This window comes from Eurytemora carolleeae, unplaced genomic scaffold (genome assembly GCF_000591075.1).
Source record: "Eurytemora carolleeae unplaced genomic scaffold, Eaff_2.0 scaffold1332, whole genome shotgun sequence".
Lineage (NCBI taxonomy): Eukaryota > Metazoa > Arthropoda > Copepoda > Calanoida > Temoridae > Eurytemora > Eurytemora carolleeae.
In genome coordinates, this window is record NW_019397218.1 from 1 (window position 1) to 22,077 (window position 22,077).

At 31.4% G+C, this 22,077-nt stretch overlaps 1 protein-coding gene and 1 long non-coding RNA gene across 4 annotated transcripts; both read right to left on the reverse strand.

The window, feature by feature from the left end:
• Window positions 1–1,311: 1,311 nt before the first annotated feature.
• Window positions 1,312–2,996, reverse strand: LOC111712817 (uncharacterized). Its single transcript, XR_002767546.1, has 2 exons — window positions 2,446–2,996; window positions 1,312–2,068 (listed from the first exon to the last, which is right to left on the reverse strand). It is a non-coding gene; the product is annotated as an uncharacterized LOC111712817 (long non-coding RNA).
• Window positions 2,997–3,978: 982 nt separating this feature from the next.
• LOC111712818 (gamma-aminobutyric acid receptor alpha-like) lies at window positions 3,979–21,404 on the reverse strand. 3 transcript variants are annotated; one of them, XM_023487549.1, is made up of 16 exons: window positions 18,902–19,136; window positions 16,781–16,889; window positions 15,795–15,901; window positions 13,433–13,558; window positions 12,943–13,023; window positions 12,135–12,212; window positions 11,670–11,777; window positions 9,431–9,575; window positions 8,586–8,675; window positions 7,684–7,799; window positions 6,619–6,676; window positions 6,438–6,471; window positions 5,545–5,771; window positions 4,771–4,850; window positions 4,316–4,434; window positions 3,979–4,122 (listed from the first exon to the last, which is right to left on the reverse strand). In XM_023487549.1, the coding sequence occupies exons 1-16, from the start codon at window positions 19,108–19,110 to the stop codon at window positions 4,022–4,024; spliced, it is 1,788 nt and encodes a 595-aa protein (XP_023343317.1). In that variant the 5' UTR covers window positions 19,111–19,136; the 3' UTR covers window positions 3,979–4,021. The 3 variants fall into 3 exon arrangements, with proteins under 3 accessions (XP_023343317.1, XP_023343320.1, XP_023343318.1); XM_023487552.1 differs by lacking the exons at window positions 16,781–16,889; window positions 18,902–19,136 and adding an exon at window positions 21,372–21,404; XM_023487550.1 differs by lacking the exon at window positions 16,781–16,889 and having other exon boundaries at window positions 18,902–18,987.
• Between the last annotated feature and the right edge of the window lie 673 nt (window positions 21,405–22,077).

Sequence of the window (22,077 nt, forward strand, 5' to 3'; positions counted from 1 at the left end):
ATCATGAACAATGGAGAACGGTACCTTATAAGTCCTGTCTGGATCATGAACAATGGAGAACGGTACCTTATAAGTCCTGTCTGGATCATGAACAAGGGAGGTACCTTATAAGTCCTGTCTGGATCATGAACAAGGGAGAACGGTACCTTATAAGTTCTGTCTGGATCATGAATAAGGGAGAACGGTAACTTATAAGTCCTGTCTGGATCATGAACAATAGAGAACGGTACCTTATAAGTCCTGTCTGGATCATGAACAAGTGAGAACGGTACCTTATAAGTCCTGTCTGGATCATGAACAAGGGAGAACGGTACCTTATAAGTTCTGTCTGGATCATGAACAAGGGAGAACGGTACCTTTTAAGTCCTGTCTGGATCATGAAAAAGAGAGAACGGTATCGCATAACCCCTGTCTGGATCATGAACAATGGAGAAAATAAATTTCACATGGCTCTGTCGCAAAAGTTTTACCATTGAAATTTTGGCTTGTTCCTCCATCAATATTGAGTGAGCCACTAGAAATTACAAATACAGTACTTCGGAATCATTTTTAAGTCAAATATGAAAATAAGATAAAAAAATTAACAAACAAAAATATGCAGCTCATCTAAGATTATACTATTTTTCTGTTTAAAAATATACTATACATACTATGTTTTTAAACGTGGATAGTTGAAAATTCATTGTTTTTGTTCAGGGGAATAAGCCGAGACAGTGTAATTTTTGAAAGAAAAGAGGTTTGCTATGTGCTACAAATTCTTATATGTGTATTTAATAAACAATATGCATAATAAAGAATCAAATTATCGACGTATATAATGTTTTTTTTTTTCACATGGTCATAACTATAGTTTTAAACGTATATAGTGTTTTTTTCACATGGTCATAACTATAGTTATAAACGTATATACTATATAGTGTTTTTTCACATGTTCAGAACTTTAGTTATAAACTTATATAATGTTTTATTCACATGTTCAGAACTATAGTTATAAACTTATATAATGTTTTATTCACATGTTCAGAATTATAGTTATAAACGTATAAAATGTTTTATTCACGTGTTCAGAACTATAGTTATAAGGGTATATAATGTTTTGATTATAAATAATGTTATACACATAAAACAGCGCAATTGGGTAGGCTATTTTACTTAACAAGTTTTTTCAAACAATTGTCAAAAAACTATTTGCTTTAAAACATCATATTCGAATTTAGAAATAGTTTACCGAACAAATAAGAATAAGAATGCCCAAATGTCGTCATACTTTACACAAATAGATGTATCCCATCTTTAAAGAAACGGAAGGTAGAATATGCTTTTCGATTTATTGAACATTTTTTTAAATTCACATTTTTGAATGTAACATACTTAGAGCTATATTTAATATACTCTGGGTAGTGTTTGAGTTATCTGTAGGATACTCCATGTAGGGTTGTAGGTATCTTTAGGATACTCCAGGTAGGGTTGGAGTTATCTGTAGGATACTCCAGGTAGGGTTGGAGCTATCTGTAGGATACTCCAGGTAGGGTTGGAGTTATCTGTAGGATACTCCAGGTAGGGTTGGAAATATCTGTAGGATACACCACGTAGGGTTGGAACTATCTGTAGGATACACCACGTAGGGTTGGAACTATCTGTAGGATACTCCAGGTAGGGTTGGAAATATCTGTAGGATACACCACGTAGGGTTGGAACTATCTGTAGGATACTCCAAGTAGTGGTTGAGCTATCTGTAGGATACTCCAGGTAGGGTTTTAGCTATCTGTAGGATACTCCGGATAGGGTTGGAGCTATCTGTAGGATTCTCCAAGTAGGGTTTGAGCTATCTGTAGGATACTCCAGGTAGGGTTTGAGCTATCTGTAGGATACTCCAGATAAGGTTTGATCTATCTGTAGGATACTCCGGGTAGGGTTGGAGCTATCTGTAGGATACTCCGGGTAGGGTTGGAACTATCTGTAGGATACTCCGGGTAGGGTTGGAGCTATGACGATACCCTTCATATCTCTGGCTAGGTAGACGCCAAGCAGGAACAATGAGACACTTTTAATACATTCCCATTTCCACCTTAAAACGTTTAACTTCATAATTACATGAAAGTAAAAATGCAATTTCGGATTTTTTTGGCGTCATTCGTAATTCCTAATCGCAACCCTGAACGACTTAAACATGAAGATATTAATTGTTTACTGCAGAACAATTTATTGTTAAATTTTTATTATTTTTGTTTAATTGAATGAAACATAATTTTTAAATTTTTAAATTGTTGTTTTCCATAGAAACAATTATCTTGTCGTAAGTCAAACTATATACTTCAATGTTTTTTGTAAGATTTTTTACCCTACGGGCATCAAGACAAATCTTTATCTTCATATTAAGTTTTAAATTATTTTTTTTATTTTTTTTCAAAAATGTTTTAAATTAAAATGTTTCAATTATTTCACCTGTCATTATAAAAACTTGAGATATAAGCTAGTAATCCACCTTTACGCGGCATACCTTACACTTACTAAAGTTTTAACTAGTCGAGCAAATATTGGGGAAAAAACTTTTTTGTTTCATTTTCTTATATTTTTATTTGATTAAAATGAGAATAAGAAGATATCAAAAATAATTTTTATTTTACGAATGAATATTGTCCGCTGTAATATTCAGCAGTTTTCAGACGCTAAAAGATCTTCGGCTTTCTCACAGATGCTTATATACATGTCATATGATGCAACAGATTCTTTCATTTTTTTTACAACACTTTTACAAAACCCGTTATTTCAATCATTGCTAGATATTTCAAACTTGGAGAGTGGTCAGTTAATTTTACTTAATAATAACTAAAGATTATAAATACTTAAAAGTGTGTTTATATTATGCTAAGAAAAAATATAAGCTTTGTAGCATGAACCGAAAATTAATGTGCGCTGGTTTATTATTAAAAATCCTGTTACGCGAGCCATGCTGCGTGTAGAAAGTCTGCTTGTCGCCCCTGTGTATTTCTGAGTTCCCTCTGAAGATCTGTACGGAATGTATTGTGAAAGAACTAGTTTAGGAACTGTTTACAGACCGACTGCGCAGACGCAAGATTTCTCGCGGAGTAGTAACTAATTTATATCAGTATATGTTTATTCGTTTTGCAAGTATTAGCCGTGTTCAGAATTCTGGGATCACTGTGGTAACTATTTTTTTAATGCCTGAGTGAATTATTTATTGTAGTTGTATGATTTGTCACTCAAAGCTTTTTCTGTAGGTTTATTAAACTTATTTAGATTGAAGGCTCAGAGAAATAAACGTTCGGAACCTTACTATCATCCTTTTATTATGAAGAGCGTTGAGAGAAGGGAGTCTTAAGATCCGGTCCTGAGAAATACCACACGGTATATATATTAGATCTTTAGGGAAATCGCTAAGTAGCGAAACAAATCCTAAAAATCATAGAACTATTACGAGGAAATCCATTATTCTAAATTTTTACTCCTATATATTTTATATTTGTAGAAACATATATTTTTCTCATTCATGAAACACTGCAAACTATACTTAGCTATGAATTCTAACTACCTATGGAAAATGTCGTCGTTTTTCTGATTCGAAAAATGAATATTTTTCTGAGTTTCTCCATTGTTTTAAATAAACAAGAAATGCGCAAGTCCATTTCGTAGAGAAAAGGCAAGTGAAAATAAACATTTTGAAGGTACAAAAACATTGATATCTAATTCATACTTATTCAGACAAAGTTTGTATGCAGAAGAAATGCGATTTTTTTATAGAAACTACAAACTAGAGAATCTACGGGTCAGAAAGGCATACAGTAATTCCCTTTGGATCTACCTAATTCCTTCTATCAACATTGGAGTGAACAGGGATATAATAGTACAGATGCAACACATTTATCAAAATATATAGAAAATATGATGACCATATATATTTTGTAAAGAAGAAGGAATATGAAAGGGAAGGTATATATATATCAAAATATGTAAAAATATGATGACCAATATACATTTCGTTTAGTAGAAGGTATATTTATCAAAATATATAAAGATATGATGACCAATATATAGCTTGTAGAAAAAGGAAAGCCAAAGGGAAGAGTATCCGAGCCCAACTATCAATACTGTAGATAACACCTGAAATAAAAAGGAAATTATTACTCTCATCATTATCCTTTAATCTTTGCGACCTGACCATATAAACCTTTTATATTCAGGCTATGAATTCTATTTGATCTAAACGTGTGAATTATCAAAAGTTTACACCATTAGGTTGCAAAGGTTAGAAAATTAGAGTTTATATTATTTGTCAAATTTTACAAAAGCTCACCTAGAGTATCTTTGTAAATCTCCATGTGAACAATTTTTTTTGAATATTTTCGGAAAATAAACTTGAAACTCTTTTCCATCTTCCGATCAAACCAGGATACAAAACTATCCAGTAAAGTTCTAAAAAACAAAACTATCCAGTAAAGTTCTAAAAAACAAAACTATCCAGTAAAGTTCTAAAAAACAAAACTATCAAAACTATCCAGTAAAGTTCTAAAAAACAAAACTATCCAGTAAAGTTCTAAAAAACAAAACTATCCAGTAAAGTTCTAAAAAACAAAACTATCCAATAAAGTTCTAAAAAATAAAGTGAACTTTACAATCTTTGGTCAAAGATTCCAGACATAAAAATCATCAGTTTTCAAAAACATAATATTAATATACAGTTAATGCTTAAACTAACATGTCACTCTGTCTCTTAAAACAATGTTTTCAGTTTCTTTAAATAAAGGAAACCTGCATTTTGCCTCCACTTCATTTTCTTCCTCTTCGTCTTCAATATCTTCAAACCCATCTTCAGTAGAAACACAGGCATCCTCAACAAATAGAAACTCTTTAAAGGGACTGTATGAGTACTTTCAAGTGACCCTCCATGCAAAGATGACAATGCCCGATTCACAACAGCAACATTAAAAATAGGTCTGCATGATAAAGTATGAATTAGATATTAATATTAATGATTTTGAAAACTGATTATTTTCAACTGTGGTTTTTCTACAAAAGTGACTTGTATATATCTACCGCAGGAAAACTAAGAATCATCAAAGTTAAGCGTTTTTGAACCAAGAAAAACGAAAATATCTTCCAAATTATTGATCAAATTAAAGTTTCAAGGGTAAAGTTGTGAATCGGGCAATGACATCTTTTCCTGAAGTGTCATTGAAAAATACGCGCAAAGTCCCTTTAAACAAATAGAAAAATATTGTTTTTCACTTTGTCGTAATAATTACAACGTATATTTCACTGTCTTCGGGTTTATTATTTAATCCCTCGGAGCCCGGGGGTTCAAATTGTTCTAATTTTTATGATAGTTAAGAATAAATTCATTATAATCCATAAACTAAATTAGAAAAAAATGGGATTCATGCTAAAGAAGCTGTGTGTCTGTCTTGGTGTTTGTTTGGATGTCCTATCATAACTAAAATTTGCTTAGATTTTTGCTTAAAATCCTAAACTGAGCAAGCTAACTTGTATAGAGAAACTTGGATTCTAAAAAACATTGAAAAATACCTGAGTTGATATTGTTGAGACACATTCAGATTTAGCATGGGGGGGCTTAGGAGATTCACGTAGCATGTTGGAGACTTGATCAATATTATGCTCCACATTTCCTCCCTCTTTCAATTCCATTTCTTCGATTTTCTCCTCTTCCTTTTCAGTTTCCTTGATCTTCATATCTTCCAGATTTTTCGTTTTATCATTGTCTTCCAGTTTCATCTCTTTCTTTATTTCGCCATCTTTTAATCGAGAGTGAAAACATTTTTTACAAAATTCTTTGGTATAAAAATACCCCAAGCAATTTAATTCTTAAATTTAAAACATTATTTTCTATTTGATATATTCAGTATAAATATATGGGAGGGGTTAGTTAAATTTAAATTTATGTTTTTTTATTGTTGCAAAGGAATTGAGTCTTTGGAACAAATCAAATATTTAAACCCTAATATCTTTAGAACCCGATGTTGTTAACCTTTGATATTTCAAACTCAGATAATTAGATTTAACAGAATTCATAGTTTGAAATATCTAAGGTCTACAACATTTGATTCCAAAGATATAGTGATTAGAAAATCAGATTTTGTGGCAAAGACTCAATTACTTTTGTGAGAATTTTAGTTTTTCAACCCAAACCTTGATTTGAAAAAAAGGTTAAAGTAAGCCAGAATGATAGTGTAAAGATTTGGAAGTTTAGTTTTAAAAAATGTGAATGACTTTAATGGAATTTCAAGCCAAATTTTAATTTTAAAACACTAATAAAGAAATAAATGAAAGAAAAATTAAGCCTTTTCCTTTGTGCTAAAGAACTTGAATTCACCAATTGTTTTTTAGCTTTACGTTTCGGAGACCAAGTAAAAAATTGGCTGAAAGGGTTACTTAAACTTAAGATAACAAAGTTTCTATACCTTTGATTGGTGATTTAGATCTTCGTATACTTTCCTAAAACATATTTTTATTTTTAATAAAGAAAAAGTATAGCAAACCTGTATTTATATTGACACCAAAAAAGACCAAACGTTTTAAATTAAGAATTGATTTTATTTTGTATGTACGTTTGTATATATATATTTAGACTAAAATTGTCACCTTTTTTAACTGATTTTTCTTCTCCTCTTCCTTTTTCTTCTCCTCCTTCTCCCATTCTCTAGGGAAACGGTTTTTTAAAATTTTTTTTTGTTTTTAGATTTTTGCTTCTTTTTAATATGCAATTTTTAAGAAAATGTTGATGAAAATTATCTTTTTTGAAAATTTTAAAAAAGTTTGAATGAAAGAATTTATAAAAATGGTTATGACAATGTTTATGAAAATATTTTTAAAAATGTTTATGAAAGTATTTATGAAAATATTTATGAAATGTTTATGAACATGTTTATTAAAATGTTTATCAAAATGTTTATGAAAATGTTTATGAAAATGTTTATGAAAACGTTTATAAAAATATTTATGAAAATGTTTATGAAAATGTTTATGAAAATATTTATTAAAATATTTATGGAAATGTTTATGAAAATGTTTATTAAAATGTTTATGAAAATGTTTATTAAAATGTTAATAAAAATGTCTATAAAATGTTTTTGAAAATATTTATGAAAATATTTATAAAAATATTTATGAAAATGTTTATGAAAATATTTATAAAAATATTTATGAAAATGTTTATGAAAATGTTTCTGAAAATGTTGATGAAAATGTTTATGAAAATGTTTATGAAAATGTTTATGAAAATGTTTATGAAAATATTTATGAAAATGTTTATGAAAATGTTTATGAAAATGTTTATGAAAATATTTATGAAAATGTTTATGAAAATTTTAATAAAAATGTTTATGAAAATGTTTATGAAAATGTTTATTAAAATGTTTATGAAAATTTTTATGAAAATATTTATGAAAATGTTTATGAAAATATTTATGAAAATGTTTATTAAAATTTTTATAAAAATGTTTATGAAAATGTTTATGAAAATTTTTATGAAAATATTTATGAAAATGTTTATGAAAATGTTTATTAAAATGTTTATGAAAATTTTTATGAAAATAATCATTAAAATGTTTAAGAAAATATTTATGAAAATAATTATTAAAATGTTTAAGAAAATATTTATGATAATGTTTATTAAAATGTTTATTAAAATGTTCAGTAAATGTTTACCTAAACCGTTTAATAAACGTATCTATAAAGTTTATAGAAGCGAATTCAACAAGAGCCGCGAATACAGCAACAAAACAGAGAATTATATAAATATCCATGGCCGTGGAATATCCAACCTAAATAAAATAATTTGAAAAGAAAATATCAATTTATTTACAATTTTATCCAACTAGATAGATATGTGTTATAAATCTATCTTGTTTTAGCACACATCAAATTAATGCAAAGAAACTGAGTTTTTGCCACAAACTCTGATATTGTAATCCCAATATCTTTGCAACCCAAAGTCGTAGACCTTAAATATTCTGGTAGATTAAGAAAACTAAGTTTGAAAAATCAAAGGATTATTACTTTTATTAAAAGTTATTGAGAAAAATAAAAATATGTTCTCGTACTTGTATAATAAACACCTACTCCATTACAAGTCCTCGATACGTATCTATCCAGGTACAACCAGTCCGCTATATAAAGTCAACCAGGACATGATCCACACGGTTCACGTGGATTTAACGGTTCTGTCAATATTCCAGAAAGCTGTGACTTTCGACCCATTAAACATAATTTGTTAGCCTTTTTTATTGAATACTTTTTTGTTGGCATATGCATTTTGAATAAAAATGTATAACATAAATAAATCCGTAACTCTGCTCACTCTGGTAAGTCCGGTGTGGGTTACAATCCCATGAACTATTAATGCCACTATCACTGGGCGCAATCTCGGACGCTATCAAACAAGCTATTAGTCGAGCTCTAAATGCCATATTTAGCAATGGGCTCATTTAGCTATATGGACAATATTCAGCGTAATTTACTATGGGCCTCTATATTTCCTACACTTGTGCATACATTTCAAATAAGAGGAGCTACTATGGTCACAAATTCTAAGGTTACATAAATTTGACCTTTGGTTTAGATTTGCCTCCGAATCCCAGGTTAACTATAGAAAGAACTGTTGTTGCTCCTAGAGCTGTTCGAGCAGGAACTTCTCCTCCCTGCAACAAAAAAAAATCAAATAATCTTTTTAAACATTTTGAAAAAAGTAATAAATGTTTGTATTCTTCTTCAAAGAATTTGCATTTAGTGGCCATAGATTGTAGAAAGCAAAATGTTTTTATTACTTTTTACTTATTGTACAATATCAAAATAATTAGTTTGTAATTTGATGATTTATGTTTTATATTTGTACCCAATTATTTATTCTAAAAGTATATCAATCTCTATTTGTCTGGGTGTTTGTAATTTTGATCATAAACTATAATTTTCTAATCCCTATATTTTTTATTAACCTGCCGGTGTAAAACTTTGACATTTCTAACTTTACCTAGAATCTAACAGAATGTATAACAGATATTTAGGGATTTGAAAAAAAATTTATATCTCTTCAACGACTTTTGGTAAAGGTGTCTCAATAAACATTGGAAATGAATAAAGCTTTCGAGATTTTCCTTTATATGACTTTAATATAGTATGTGATGCCCATTGAGAAGCTAGAATTTCGTCTGTTAGTGTTAAATGAAATTCCCAAGCCTACAGATTTGTGAAGATATATTAATATAAGAATCAGAAAATGAAAATACAATGCAAAATCAACCATATAAAATAATATTGGAACCAAAATAATTATCATTCACGCAAGTTACATAGTTACATCCTAGGATTTAGCTTGTCAGGCAGGATTTTAAAAAGTTTAAAACAAGATTTAAGGATTTTTTTACAATTTTCACTATTTTATATTTGTTCAACCGACCTTCTCTGTTTTGACGAGCCAGAAAGAGACCCAAGAGCAGAATACGATGAGTGTAAGTGGAGTATAGATCTGCAGTAAAAAGAACCCAGTTTGTCGCTCAAAAAAGAAATCTATTTGAACTGTGGAGTCGTTTCTCAAACCTTCCCTAAAAAACAATTGCCCACATTTTTAAAATGTGGTTAATAGGAATATAAAGCTGACATTTATTCTTGGACAATTAAGGTCAATTTTGAACTTAGTCTTTGTCAGAAAATCCAATATAGGACTATATGGGGGTGCAAAGATGAACGGAATAGAGAAAATCAAAATTCGAATTAATTCCTTTGAAGGGAATGTCGTCGTGATTTCAAGTGACCTTTTATTGTAAACAAGACAGAAGATAAAGGTCAAATTTATTCGACTTTATCCTGACAGAATGCTATATACTTTGGAGAAAAAAAACTCAGCGGGAGCGGTTGAGCGAGCATTTGAGATCTAGCCTAGACTCTACGCAGTTCGGAATAAGAAATTAAGAAGAAATTCACAATTTGTTCAACCGCTAAATCCCACTTTTTCAACAAATGAAATATAATTTTTCATGAATAACGTTTTCAGATTTTTCAGCAACTTTTTTGCTTTCAACCACTGTTTAAAAGATTTTTCAGCAACTTTTTTGCTTTCAACTGTTTTCAGATTTTTCAGCAACTTTTTTATTTCAACCGCTGGTTTTAGATTTTTCGGCAAATTCTTTTGCTTGCAACCGCCGGTTTTTTAAGATTTTTCAGACTTTTTTACTTTCAACCGCTGTTTTAAAGATTTTTCAGCAACTTTTTCCTTACAACCGTTTTCAGATATTTCAGCAACTTTTTTGCTTTCAACCGCTGCTTTAAAGATTTTTCAGCAACTTTTTAACTTTCAACCGCTGATTTTAAGAATTTTCAGCAACTTTTGTTGAAAGCAAAAAGTTGATAAACAATCTTAAACCCAGCGGTTGAAGCAAAAAAGTTGTTAAAAAATCATAAAACCAGTTAAAAGAAAAATTTTTTTATGAAAAACTGTTTTCCAGTGGTTAAAGCAACCCAGCGGTTGAAAGCAAAAAAGTTGCTGAAAAATCTTAAAACCAGCGGTTGAAAGAAAAAAGGTACTGAAAAATCTTAGAACCGGTTTTTAAAAGAAAACATTTTTCATTAAAAACTGTTCCAGCGTATAAAAGCATCCCAGAGGTTTAAAGCAAAAAAGTTGCTGAAAAATCCTGAACCTAGCGGTTGAAAGCAAAAAAGTTGCCGAAAAATTTTAAAACCAGTGGTGGAAAGAAAACGTCTTTCATGACAAATTATTTTCCATGGTAGTTAAAAGCAACTCAGTGCAAGTAGTTAAAAGGAAAAAGTTGCTGAAAAATCTTTAACCCAGCGGTTGAAAGCAAAAAATTGTGTATAACTACTAAAAAAGTTTTAAAATGTGAATAAAAATATGAAAGAAAAAAAGCACAAATTTATTGATTTAACAAATTTTAAGTTTGAGAAAAAAAGGAGCATTTCTTATTCTGAACTGCGTAGAGTCTAGGCTAGATCTCAACCGCTCGTTCAACCGCTCCCGCTGAGTTTTTTTCTCCAAAGTATATAGCATTCATACTGACACGACTTTGGGACTTCAGACTTCAGACAGTATCTGAATTCAATCTTACCGTCATTTTAAATGTGGGCAAAATATTGGAGATTGTTTTCTATTGCGATTTAAATTTGCTGATTTATGGAGAAGAGATTTCTTAAATGGAGGGATATTTCAATCTTTAATTAGCTTTTTGTATTTTAACGATAAAAGTTTAAAATGAAATACAAGGAACTAATTCAAGGAAAATTATTTCAGAGGTGTACACAATTTTTGTACTGCAGTGTACTGTCTTTGGGGGGAAAAGTAAACACAAGGAGGATGTCACAGCCTGACATGGAATCCATTTTCACAAAATAATCTATGAAATAATCTGGTCATAGGAAACTATTATTTGGATGTTTTAAAATTATCAAATTTAAATGATTTTATCCTCCTCGGATACTAGACGAACACTGATGCATCTATTCTTGTTTACAAAGTCCGCCCAGAGAGAACTGGTTTCAATATGTACGGAGAGTACTCGACCGCAATTAACTTTCCTTGCATTAGTACCTTGATGATATATGTCTTTTTGTTAAATTGTTGTTACACGAGTTAGGCGAGAATAGTGACAACATTCCTAAATAATCTTGGTGACCACTGTACCTACCTAGTTCTAAGACCTGAGTATCCTATTTTCTCTTGATAATTCCAATCTGCAAGATGGAATTGAGCCAGGGAAACCCCATCATCAATTGACAGCGCTTTTTTCTGCCACCTATAGATTATAGAGACGTAATTTCATGTCTCCGTCCATTTCAAGAGTATTCTACAATCATGCTTTTTCTCTCTGTTGCATTAAATCCGAAATCACTTATATATAGAAACAACAATAAAAAAGTATCCCATTTTTTCTTTTTCATACGTACTGGTACAAAGGAAACCGTCACGTCATGAATCGGGCTACTCCAGACTCTACTCTACTCTACTCTACTCTACTCTACTCTACTCTACTCTACTCTACTCTACTCTACTCTACTCTACTCTACTCTAATCTACTCTACTCTACTCTACTCTACTCTACTCTACTCTACTCTACTCTACTCTACTCTACTCTACTCTGCTTGTTTCTTACTTGTACAATACATCTTCAACTGTATATCCGAAAGATCCAATTTCAAGTTTACATATCTGGGAGTCCAGTGGAAACTTTCTAAATCAAACATAATTAATAATCATTATTCATAATGAAAACAAATTATCAATTAAGCTTAGGTCCTAGTTCTTTTAGTTCGATAACTTTTGATCATAGTTTCATAATCTGTGAGGGCAATCAGGTTTAACAGTACGGCCCGTGTCCCGTGTCACTTAATCGATTCCAATTTTGCCTATTACAATTTAACCTATTTGATAAGACAAAAAAATTAAATTTTAAATGTTAAATTTTTTCTGATATAAATTTAACCGTATCAATTTGCCTTTTAAATACATATGCGTAAAATCATAGCTATGGGGACAAAGTCTAACCAGTAAAGGAAAAGATCAAATCAAAGATCTATGTGAAATAACTGGCCGATCGTAGCAAAGCAAAGTTATCTGGTTAAACATGAACCTTGGTTAAATTTGTAGGGAAAGCTAAAATTTGTCCAATCCTAATGATTCATAGTTTTTCAGAAAGCTGAAAGAAATTGATTTCTTGCCACAAACTCAAATTGTATTATCCCTATACCTTTGCGTCCTGATGGGGTAAACCTTTGATATTTCAATTTTAGATTACTTAATCTAACAGAATTCATATTTTGAAATATCTAAGGTCTACGACATCGCATTGCAAGATAAAGTGATGAGAAAATCAGAGTTTGTGACAAAACTTAGTTCCCTGAGGAGAATATTCAAGAAGCAAATTTTGTGTTATTTTCTTAAATTTATAGTTTTACTTTTACCTGAGGTTCATAGGACAAGCTGCCCATATCGTTAAACGCTGTGAATAACTCACTTTTCCAGATGGACTAATCCGGACAAATCTAAACAATAAAACTAGTTTTCCAGATGGACTAATACGGTCAAATCTAAACAATAAAACTAGTTTTCCAGATGGACTAATCCGGACAAATCTAAACAATAAAACTAGTTTTCCAGATGGACTAATCCGGACAAATCTAAACAATAAATCTAGTTTTCCAGATGGACTAATTCGGACAAATCTAAATAATAAAACTAGTGTTCCAGATGGACTAATCCGGACAAATCTAAACAATAAAAACTAGTTTTCCAGATTAACTTATCCGGACAAATCTAAACAATAAAACTAATTTTTAAGATGAAATAACAAATCTTTATATCTGTGATTTTGTTGTTTATTAAATTGTTTAATTATTACTATTAAAATGATATTTTGTTTTAAAAAATTAGGATGATATATATCTTGTTAACCTGTTGGGTACTGTAATCTTATGAAGAAAGGATTGTTTCCCATTTAGAAAGAAAGTGTCTGGTTTCCAGATTTTTGCTAGAAATGCCCAGTTCAAGGCCAGCTCATTCAGCCCTGTAGTGTTGTATCTAGAAAAGGGAGACTTAAACAATAAATCACATAATGATCATTGTCTCTGGGTGGATTAAAATTCAGATAAAATAAATTTATACGTTTTTTCAAAATATTCTGAACCGTATCCAGTTTTCTAGACAAGATGAACCGTATCCAGTTTTTTAGAAAAGATTAACTGTATTCGGTTTTCTAGACAAGATTAACCGTATCCAGTTTTCTAGAAAAGATGAACCGTATCCAGTTTTTTATCATAGCTGAACTGTATTCGGTTTTCAATAGACAAGATGAACTATATAAAGTTTTCTAGAAAAGCTAAACCGTGTCCAGTTTTTTAGAAAGCTGAACCGTATCCAGTTTTCTAGAAAAGCTAAACCGTGTCCAGTTTTCTAGACATGCTGAACCGTATCCAGTTTTCTAGACAAGCTGAACCGTATCTAGTTTTCTAGACAAGATGAACCGTATCTAGTTTTCTAGAAAAGATGAACCGTATCTAGTTTTCTAGAAAAGCTGAACCGTATCCAGTTTTCTAGACAAGCTGAAACCGTATCTAGTTTTCTAAACAAGCTGAAACCGTATCTAGTTTTCTAGACAAGATGAACCGTATCTAGTTTTCTAGAAAAGCTGAATCGTTTCCAGTTTTCTAGACAAGATGAACCGTATCCAGTTTTCTAGAAATGATAAACCGTATCCAGTTTTCCAGAAAAGCTGAACCATATCCAGTTTTCTACACAAGATGAACCGTATCCAGTTTTCTAGAAATGATAAACCGTATCCAGTTTTCCAGAAAAGCTGAACCGTATCCAGTTTTCTAGAAAAGCTGAACCGTATCTAGTTTTCTAGACAAGCTGAACCGTATCCAGTTTTCTAGACAAGCTGAACCGTATCTAGTTTTCTAGACAAGCTGAACCGTATCTAGTTTTCTAGACATGATGAACCGTATCTAGTTTTCCAGACAAGCTGAACCGTATCCAGTTTTCTAGACAAGCTGAACCGTATCTAGTTTTCTAGACAAGCTGAACCGTATCTAGTTTTCTAGACATGCTGAACCGTATCTAGTTTTCTAGACATGCTGAACCGTATCTAGTTTTCTAGACATGCTGAACCGTATCTAGTTTTCTAGACAAGATGAACCATAACCAGATTTCTAGAAAGGATTAACCGTATCTAGTTTTCTAGACAAGCTGAACCGTATCCAGTTTTCTAGACAAGCTGAACCGTATCTAGTTTTCTAGAAAAGCTGAACCGTATCCAGTTTTCTAGAAAAGATGAACCGCATCCAGTTTTCTAGAAAAGCTGAACCGTATCCAGTTTTCTAGACAAGCTGAACTGTATTCAGTTTTCTAGAAAAGCTGAACTGTATCCGGTTTTTTACTGTATGGAACCGGATGAATTTTTATTTTTCTTTTTTCGACATTTTTCACATTTATGAAGCGAAAAGATATAATGCTGCTATGCCTAAACTGTTCCCCTTTATTCTTAATTTTGTGTACTGCTGTTTTAATGTTTTGAAAATAGAAAAACAAACAAACACGCTGTCAATGAAACATCATCTTTTACATGAGGAATAGAAACCGGAGATCAAATATTTATAACTGATATCTAATCAACCCCATACAAAAATAAACAAACGAAGAATATTTAGATGATACTGTTTATTGATAGATAATACATACGTAGAGTTCATATAACATGGGTAGAGGGGGGGGGGAGTTAGGGAGTAATTTTTTTGTTGTATATTTGTAGAAACGCAGAACATAGAAGATCGGGAAAAATGTAAAACAATCGTAATTTAAATTTTTCGAAAAATTTATATTTTTTCATAAAAAACTAAATTACTAATTTGTTTAAGCTGCAAGAATTCATCAATGCATGCAATGAGCTGACTACAATCTTTATATCGTATTCTTATTCTCATTCTATAGTGGGCACTGGGCAACCTTTTTTTCGAAATCTTATTCTTTCTGAGGATCCCTGTTTAATTATTCTACCCCTGTATTCTTATTCTTATCCTTTGTATTCCTGTATCCTTTTTTGGCACTCCTGAATCTTTATTCTCATTATGTGTGAATAACCCTGGATCCTTATTCGTTATTCTTTATTCTTTATTGGAACATTTGTATTATTCTTATTCTTATTCTTATTTTTATCATCAATATTTTAGCTTGTATCCTTAATCTAATCCAATACGGGTAAGTCTGAATCCATATTCTCATATTTTGTGGGGATCTCTGGATCTTCATTTAATATTACCTTAATCTTTCATCCGTCCAGGTTTGTCTGAAGTAGCAATCCAGGGAGAATATTTCTTTATTCTCATCCACAGGGCCCATAGATCTGATAGCTAGGTTCACAAATACCTACAGTTAGAACCATAACACTGTGGAATAGGAAGAAAACAGTTAGACTCAAGTTATGATTATTAGTTGTACAAATGTACAATTGCACATGATACACTATATATTATCAATTTGGACAAATAAGATGCTATGAAGTGTAAAGGAATTGAGTCTTTGCCACAAACTCAAATGTTCTAATCTCGATATCTTTGCAGCCTGATGATGTAAATCTTTGATATTTTAAACTTTTAGTATTTAATTTAACACATTTCATAGTTTGAAATATCTAAGGTCTGCTACATACATTTGGTTTTAAAGATACAGTAAATAGAGAATCTGAGTTTGTGGCAAAGATTCAACTCCTTTGGATGCTTTGCGTAACCTAGCATAACCCAACCCTTGCTAATCTCTTCCTTTTTGTTCCTTTTTGAAAATGTTAAAGCATCAAAAACGTCACTAATACAGGTGCAAGACAATATATGTAAAATTCCCGCTTTTCCCTGATAAACTGATTCTTTTATTTTGGAATATAAAACCCCTTTGGAATATCTTTAACTTAATTTGTACTGAATAATGGGGTGGACATATAAGGGGAGGAGGGGCGGGGCGGTACTTGATGGCAATGTATATAATAAGTCACAATTACATCAACATCATACTTCTGAGACCAAAGTGTCGGATATCTGAGTCAAAATTCTAAGTCACAACGTTGTCTAAGACTCATTCTAAGTCACAATTCTAATAAAAGTTCTTAATTTGGAGACATACTGATGTCTAAGACTCATTCTAAGTCACACCTTGGACAAAACCACACTTTTGAGACCAAATTATGTCTGAGAAGCTTTCTAAGACTTATTCCAATGCACAACTATGACTATGACTTATGGGTTTCCAACCTACCGGTATAGGTTGACCCCCAAAGCTAGGTCTAAATCTCTTGTTATATCCTGACTCTGTGAGTAGATAATCAAGGGTTCGGGAAGTCTCACTCCCCATACTCTTCCCAGACCTTGAGATAGTTTAGATCAAATTTCAGATTATTAAAGTAAGTGAACGGTCCCTTTGAAGGAATTGTAAACGTAATTTTAAGTATCCTTCCGTTTGAAGAGAGCAATGCCCAAATGACAACAATACCCTTTAAAACGTTATCTGAGCCCGCGATTTAAAAACTTCGGCTCGAGCCGTAATTCCTTTAACACGACTTTAAGACCCAATCTTCAACCCAACTATGACAACAGCTTGTGTCACGTAATTAACAGCTGCAAGATCTTCGGCTCGACTTGAAGAGTTAGGACCAATGAAAATAAACCCGACCTTGGTTGGTATAAGTGGACTATGTGGAGTCTTGTTCTCGTGAAAACCCGGAATAAGCCAATTCCTACCATGAACATCCGCTAAATAGAAAATTAAACCAGTTTTTTTTAACTCAACTCGATGGAAAAATATTATAAAGCTTGAACCCAAAAACTAAAGCTGTAAATAAGGCCCGACGACAGCTTAGACCCGAGCCGTATTTTCCTGAGTTTTTATAATCGCGGGCTCTGAATAATAATTTGAGCTGAAGTTTTCTCTCTCTACTATTCACAACAATATCTTCCTCCCTGATGATCAGAAAACGATATAAATGGCACCGTTGTGAATTTACATTCCACTCTGTGACTCTGTAAAGTACGTCTACAGTTCCTTTAAATCATTTCATATGTATAGTAAAAAAGAAAAAATAATCTTGTATCTTTCCCTTTACTAAAAATAATGATAATATCTTAATAAGCTTCTTTAAAATCATTTCTAAATAATCTTTTTTTTAATATCAGATAATTGATTAATGGTCTATTTAATACCATTTAAAATGATTCACTTGAAAACAATAAAATTCCGTTAATAATTCTAAGAAGATCTTGTTGAAAAGATTAGAAATAATAGAGACCATTCCCTAGATTTTAAATGTACAAATATAAAAGATTTTACAAAATTCAAGATCAGATCAGTTGCTAAAGACTCGAGCCTTAAAGAGAGAAAACCCCAAGAGGGTTGGTTTTTACTAAACTCAAGGTCATCCAAACCCCGGGTCTTGACTTGAGCTTTACTTGGGTCTAAGCAGACGCAACTCGGGTTTAAGCTTTTAAAATCTCATCTCTGGAATAGTATAAACACGCGAGGTTGTTAACCCTATTCCTGCTGGGGGGGGGGGGTCAATTTGACCCCCCCCCCTGTAGTTTTTTTTACATAATTCAAAAAGTATTGGTCTGGGCTGTTGAAATTTTCTGACTTTTCTTACATACCCAAAGCCCTCCCTTTAGGCCTAAAAACGGGCTTTAATACTAACTGCCTGAGTCCTCAGGCACACTGCCTGAATGACTGCTTTTGCCTGTAACAAACTAAATCTTTGTTTTGACCCACTTTCACTTGTCAGATTTTGATAAAATTTAGCTTTTTGGAAAGCCTATGACATAAGGAAACGGATCGCACAAGTTTTGCGAAAAAAAAATTGCTAATTTTTTGCAAACAACCTGTCAAAGGAAATTTGCACATTTTTAGTTTTTCTTGATTAAAAATCAGGTTATTTAAAATTTTGCAAAAATTTTTGCATATTTGAAATGGCATGGTCAAGGGCTTTTCAAAAATGTATAATTTTTCATTTTTTGGACAAATTTTTTTTGCAAACATTTTTACTATACAACTGGATTTTGCGATAAAAAATTTAATTTTCGCAAATTTGCAAATTTTTTTGCAGATTCTAAAAGAAGAGCACAAGAGCTTTCTAATGATGTATCATTTGTCATATTTGGACATAAAACATGGGATTTAGAGGGGGGGGGTCAACTTGACCCCCCCCCCCCAGCGAATCCTGGTTTTCAAGTACCCCAGCAGGGATAGGGTTAAGAAATATGAGGAAGAGGAGGGGTGCGTTTCCAACGTTCGTAGTAATACTAACCTACTAAAACGCTGTTTTTTCATAAGCTAAAAAATGATACCATAAATTAAGGGGAAAAATTATCTTTCAACCTTGTTTAAACTTACTTATAAAATGATCTTTTCTCTCTTAAGATGTTTGGTGAAGATTGGGTTGAGTTCACAAGATCTTGCATAGCTTTCATATCGTCAATCTGGCCGATTCTATCAATTTCTTCAATCTCGACGAATTTGACTAAACTTGGTTCTAAGATGGTTTGTGCTTTTACAAGCTGTTGTAACATTATAGAGCATATTAATATTTTTTTGAAAAACATTTTCTGAAAATAAAAACCTAACCTAAATAAAAAATTAAACTAAAGTAAAATATGCTGAGATTATCCTAACTAGTTTATCTTCTAAAAGCAGTTTTGACTGATTGGATACAAAACTTCCAAGAACAAAATGTTCAATAACAAAACACCCAAAACATAACACCTAAAAACAAAACACCCAAGATTTCAAAATGTCCAAAGTTACAAAATGTTCAAAGCAACAAAAGCCCAAATAACAAAATGTCTAAAGTTACAAAATGTCCAAACTTACAAAATATCCAAAGTTACAAAATGTCCAGAGATAAAAAATGTCCAAAGTTACAAAATGTTCAAAGTTACAAAATGTCCAAAGTTACAAAATGTCCAGAGATAAAAAATGTCCAAAGTTACAAAATGTCCAAAGTTACAAAATGTTAAAAGTTACAAAATGTCCAGAGATAAAAAATGTCCAAAGTTACAAAATGTTCAAAGTTACAAAATGTTTAAAGTTACAAAATGTTCAAAGTTACAAAATGTCCAAAGTTACAAAATGTTCTAAGTTACAAAATGTCCAAAGTTACTAAATGTTCAAAGTTACAAAATGTCCAAAGTTACAAAATGTCCAGAGATAAAAAATGTCCAAAGTTACAAAATGTCCAAAGTTACAAAATGTTAAAAGTTACAAAATGTCCAAAGTTACAAAATGTCCAAAGTTACAAAATGTCCAAAGTTACAAAATGTCCAAAATTACAAAATGTCCAGCTGTCCAGAATTAAAAAATGTTTAAAATTTTCTAAAAATGTCAAAATAATAAAATGTTTAATTACAACTTAAAAACTTGTATTTTTATTTTTAAACAAAAAAGATTAAAAATCCCTATTACTAAGATACTAAGATACAAAATATTTGGTATGCAAGTTACTAAGATTTTATAACCTTGGACATTTTGTAATTTCGGAAATTTTGTAATTTAGGACATTTTGTAACTTTAAACATTTTGTAACTTTAAACATTTTGTAACTTTTGACATATTGTAACTTTGGACATTTTGTAAATTGGGGCTTCTTGTTATCTTATATGTTTTTTTTATTTGGGTGTTTTGTTTTTGGACGATTTGTAACATTGGGTGTTTTGTTTTTGAGTGATGTGTAATTTAGGGTGTTTTGTTATTGGACATTTTGTTTTTGGGCGTTTTGTATCCACTCCGTTTTGAAATGCCTAATCAACTTTGCTAATTTAAAACAAAAACTTAAACTGAAGGTGCTAATAATAAAACTTCTTGAATTGGAACAGTGATTTTTTCGGCAGGTAAAGAAACTTCGGCTGAAACGAGACAGATTAAACAAAAAATATAGAATTATATTCTTTTTTATTCCTTTTATAAAAAAGGTTGCACTTGTTTGTCTCGCAAAATACAGCCTCAAAAAGATTTTTGATATTTAGGCAATGAAAAGTTGGTTTCATTTTATGTGGTCACATGAAATGCAGAACCCATAATGAAAAAATCTTTGCTTGGACTTGTGGTACTCTATGATTATTGTTTTATTCCAAAAAAAGTCTGAGGCCGAATTTAAAGAATTTGCGCCGCGGCTAAAATAATATTGGTTCCGCCTAAAATCGTATTCAATGTTTCAAGATTTAAGCCGGCGCTAAATTGAAACCGGTTTTTGGGGGATTTGAGACGCGGCTCAAATTCATGAAATTCGGTTAAATGAGAGAATGCTAAAATATATTTATGTATTTTAAAGGTTTATCATTCAAAGGTTTCTTCAAAATTCTGTATAATTTGTTATGCGTTTTTTACAAATGTGTAAAATTACAAGAACTAAAACCCGATGGTCTGCAGTACAAAATAATTTCCCTGTATGTATGTAGTAAATGCCTTACTCCAATATATACTTTTAGACCAGTACCAATCCAAGCACAACTCAATCTAGAACTCGAGGTTCCTCTCAATGCCATAGTCAATATCAATCCGGATACGGCCCAGTCTGTATTCTCAGGTATCTGTCTTACAAGATAGAATGTAATTCCCAATCTATATCTTTCAAGAAAGTGATTCAGGACGCTTCTCGTTCGCTAACCAAGAAACAATTACTCTCACACCGTACCTAGGTTAGGTTAATCGTTATTACAAGTTTTGCGTAGTTATTTAAAAGCGCATTTAGATTTACAGACAATGTACAACGTATTTTATCTAAGTGTGTTCATGCTTATGACTATGGGATTTGCTACGGTATTTGATACTTGTAAACAGTTAACAGGTAAGAAAGTTGTAAACTGACCGCTAGATAGATGTCTCACTAGCTAACAGAATATACTGTAAACAGTATAATAACTAGGGACAGATTGATACACTAGGAGAACACCTTTACCAGGGCTTTTTCAAATAATGTTTATAACCAAATTTTTTTTATTTTATAACCAAAGTATAAACCTATGCGACTTTCAGAAATGAAAAGTTTTAAATTGAAAAAAGAATAAACTTTTTTTTTTGTTTGTTTTAAGAGCAATGACAAATGATTTTCTAATTTCAAAATTATTGTACTATTTCCGTAAGCCCCCTTGTGTTGATCCCCCCCATACCCCTGTTTAAAGAATGCCCCCCTGTAAGGTAACCTAAAGAAAGCACACACTGATATAATGAAGCTACTGTCCAAGGTTCTTATATTTGAAGGATAGATAGTTAGGGAATAACGAAACTATTATTCAAGGAGTTGACATTTATAGAAAGATAGATAATTGGAAGAAAAATCAAATCTTTGGTGTTCATTTTTAAGAATGGAAAGCGGGGGGAAATGAATGCTGATGAAAATGGAAAATTAGACATAAAAAGTCAAGTTTTTTTAATTCCTTTTGATACTTTTCCACCAAAATGTATTTATTTTCCCCCAAAAGGTATTTATTTTCCTCCAAAATTTATTTATTTTCCCCAAAAATCTTGAATCCCTATTTATCGAATAATCTCCGAAAAAGAATGTTCCGGTCTGC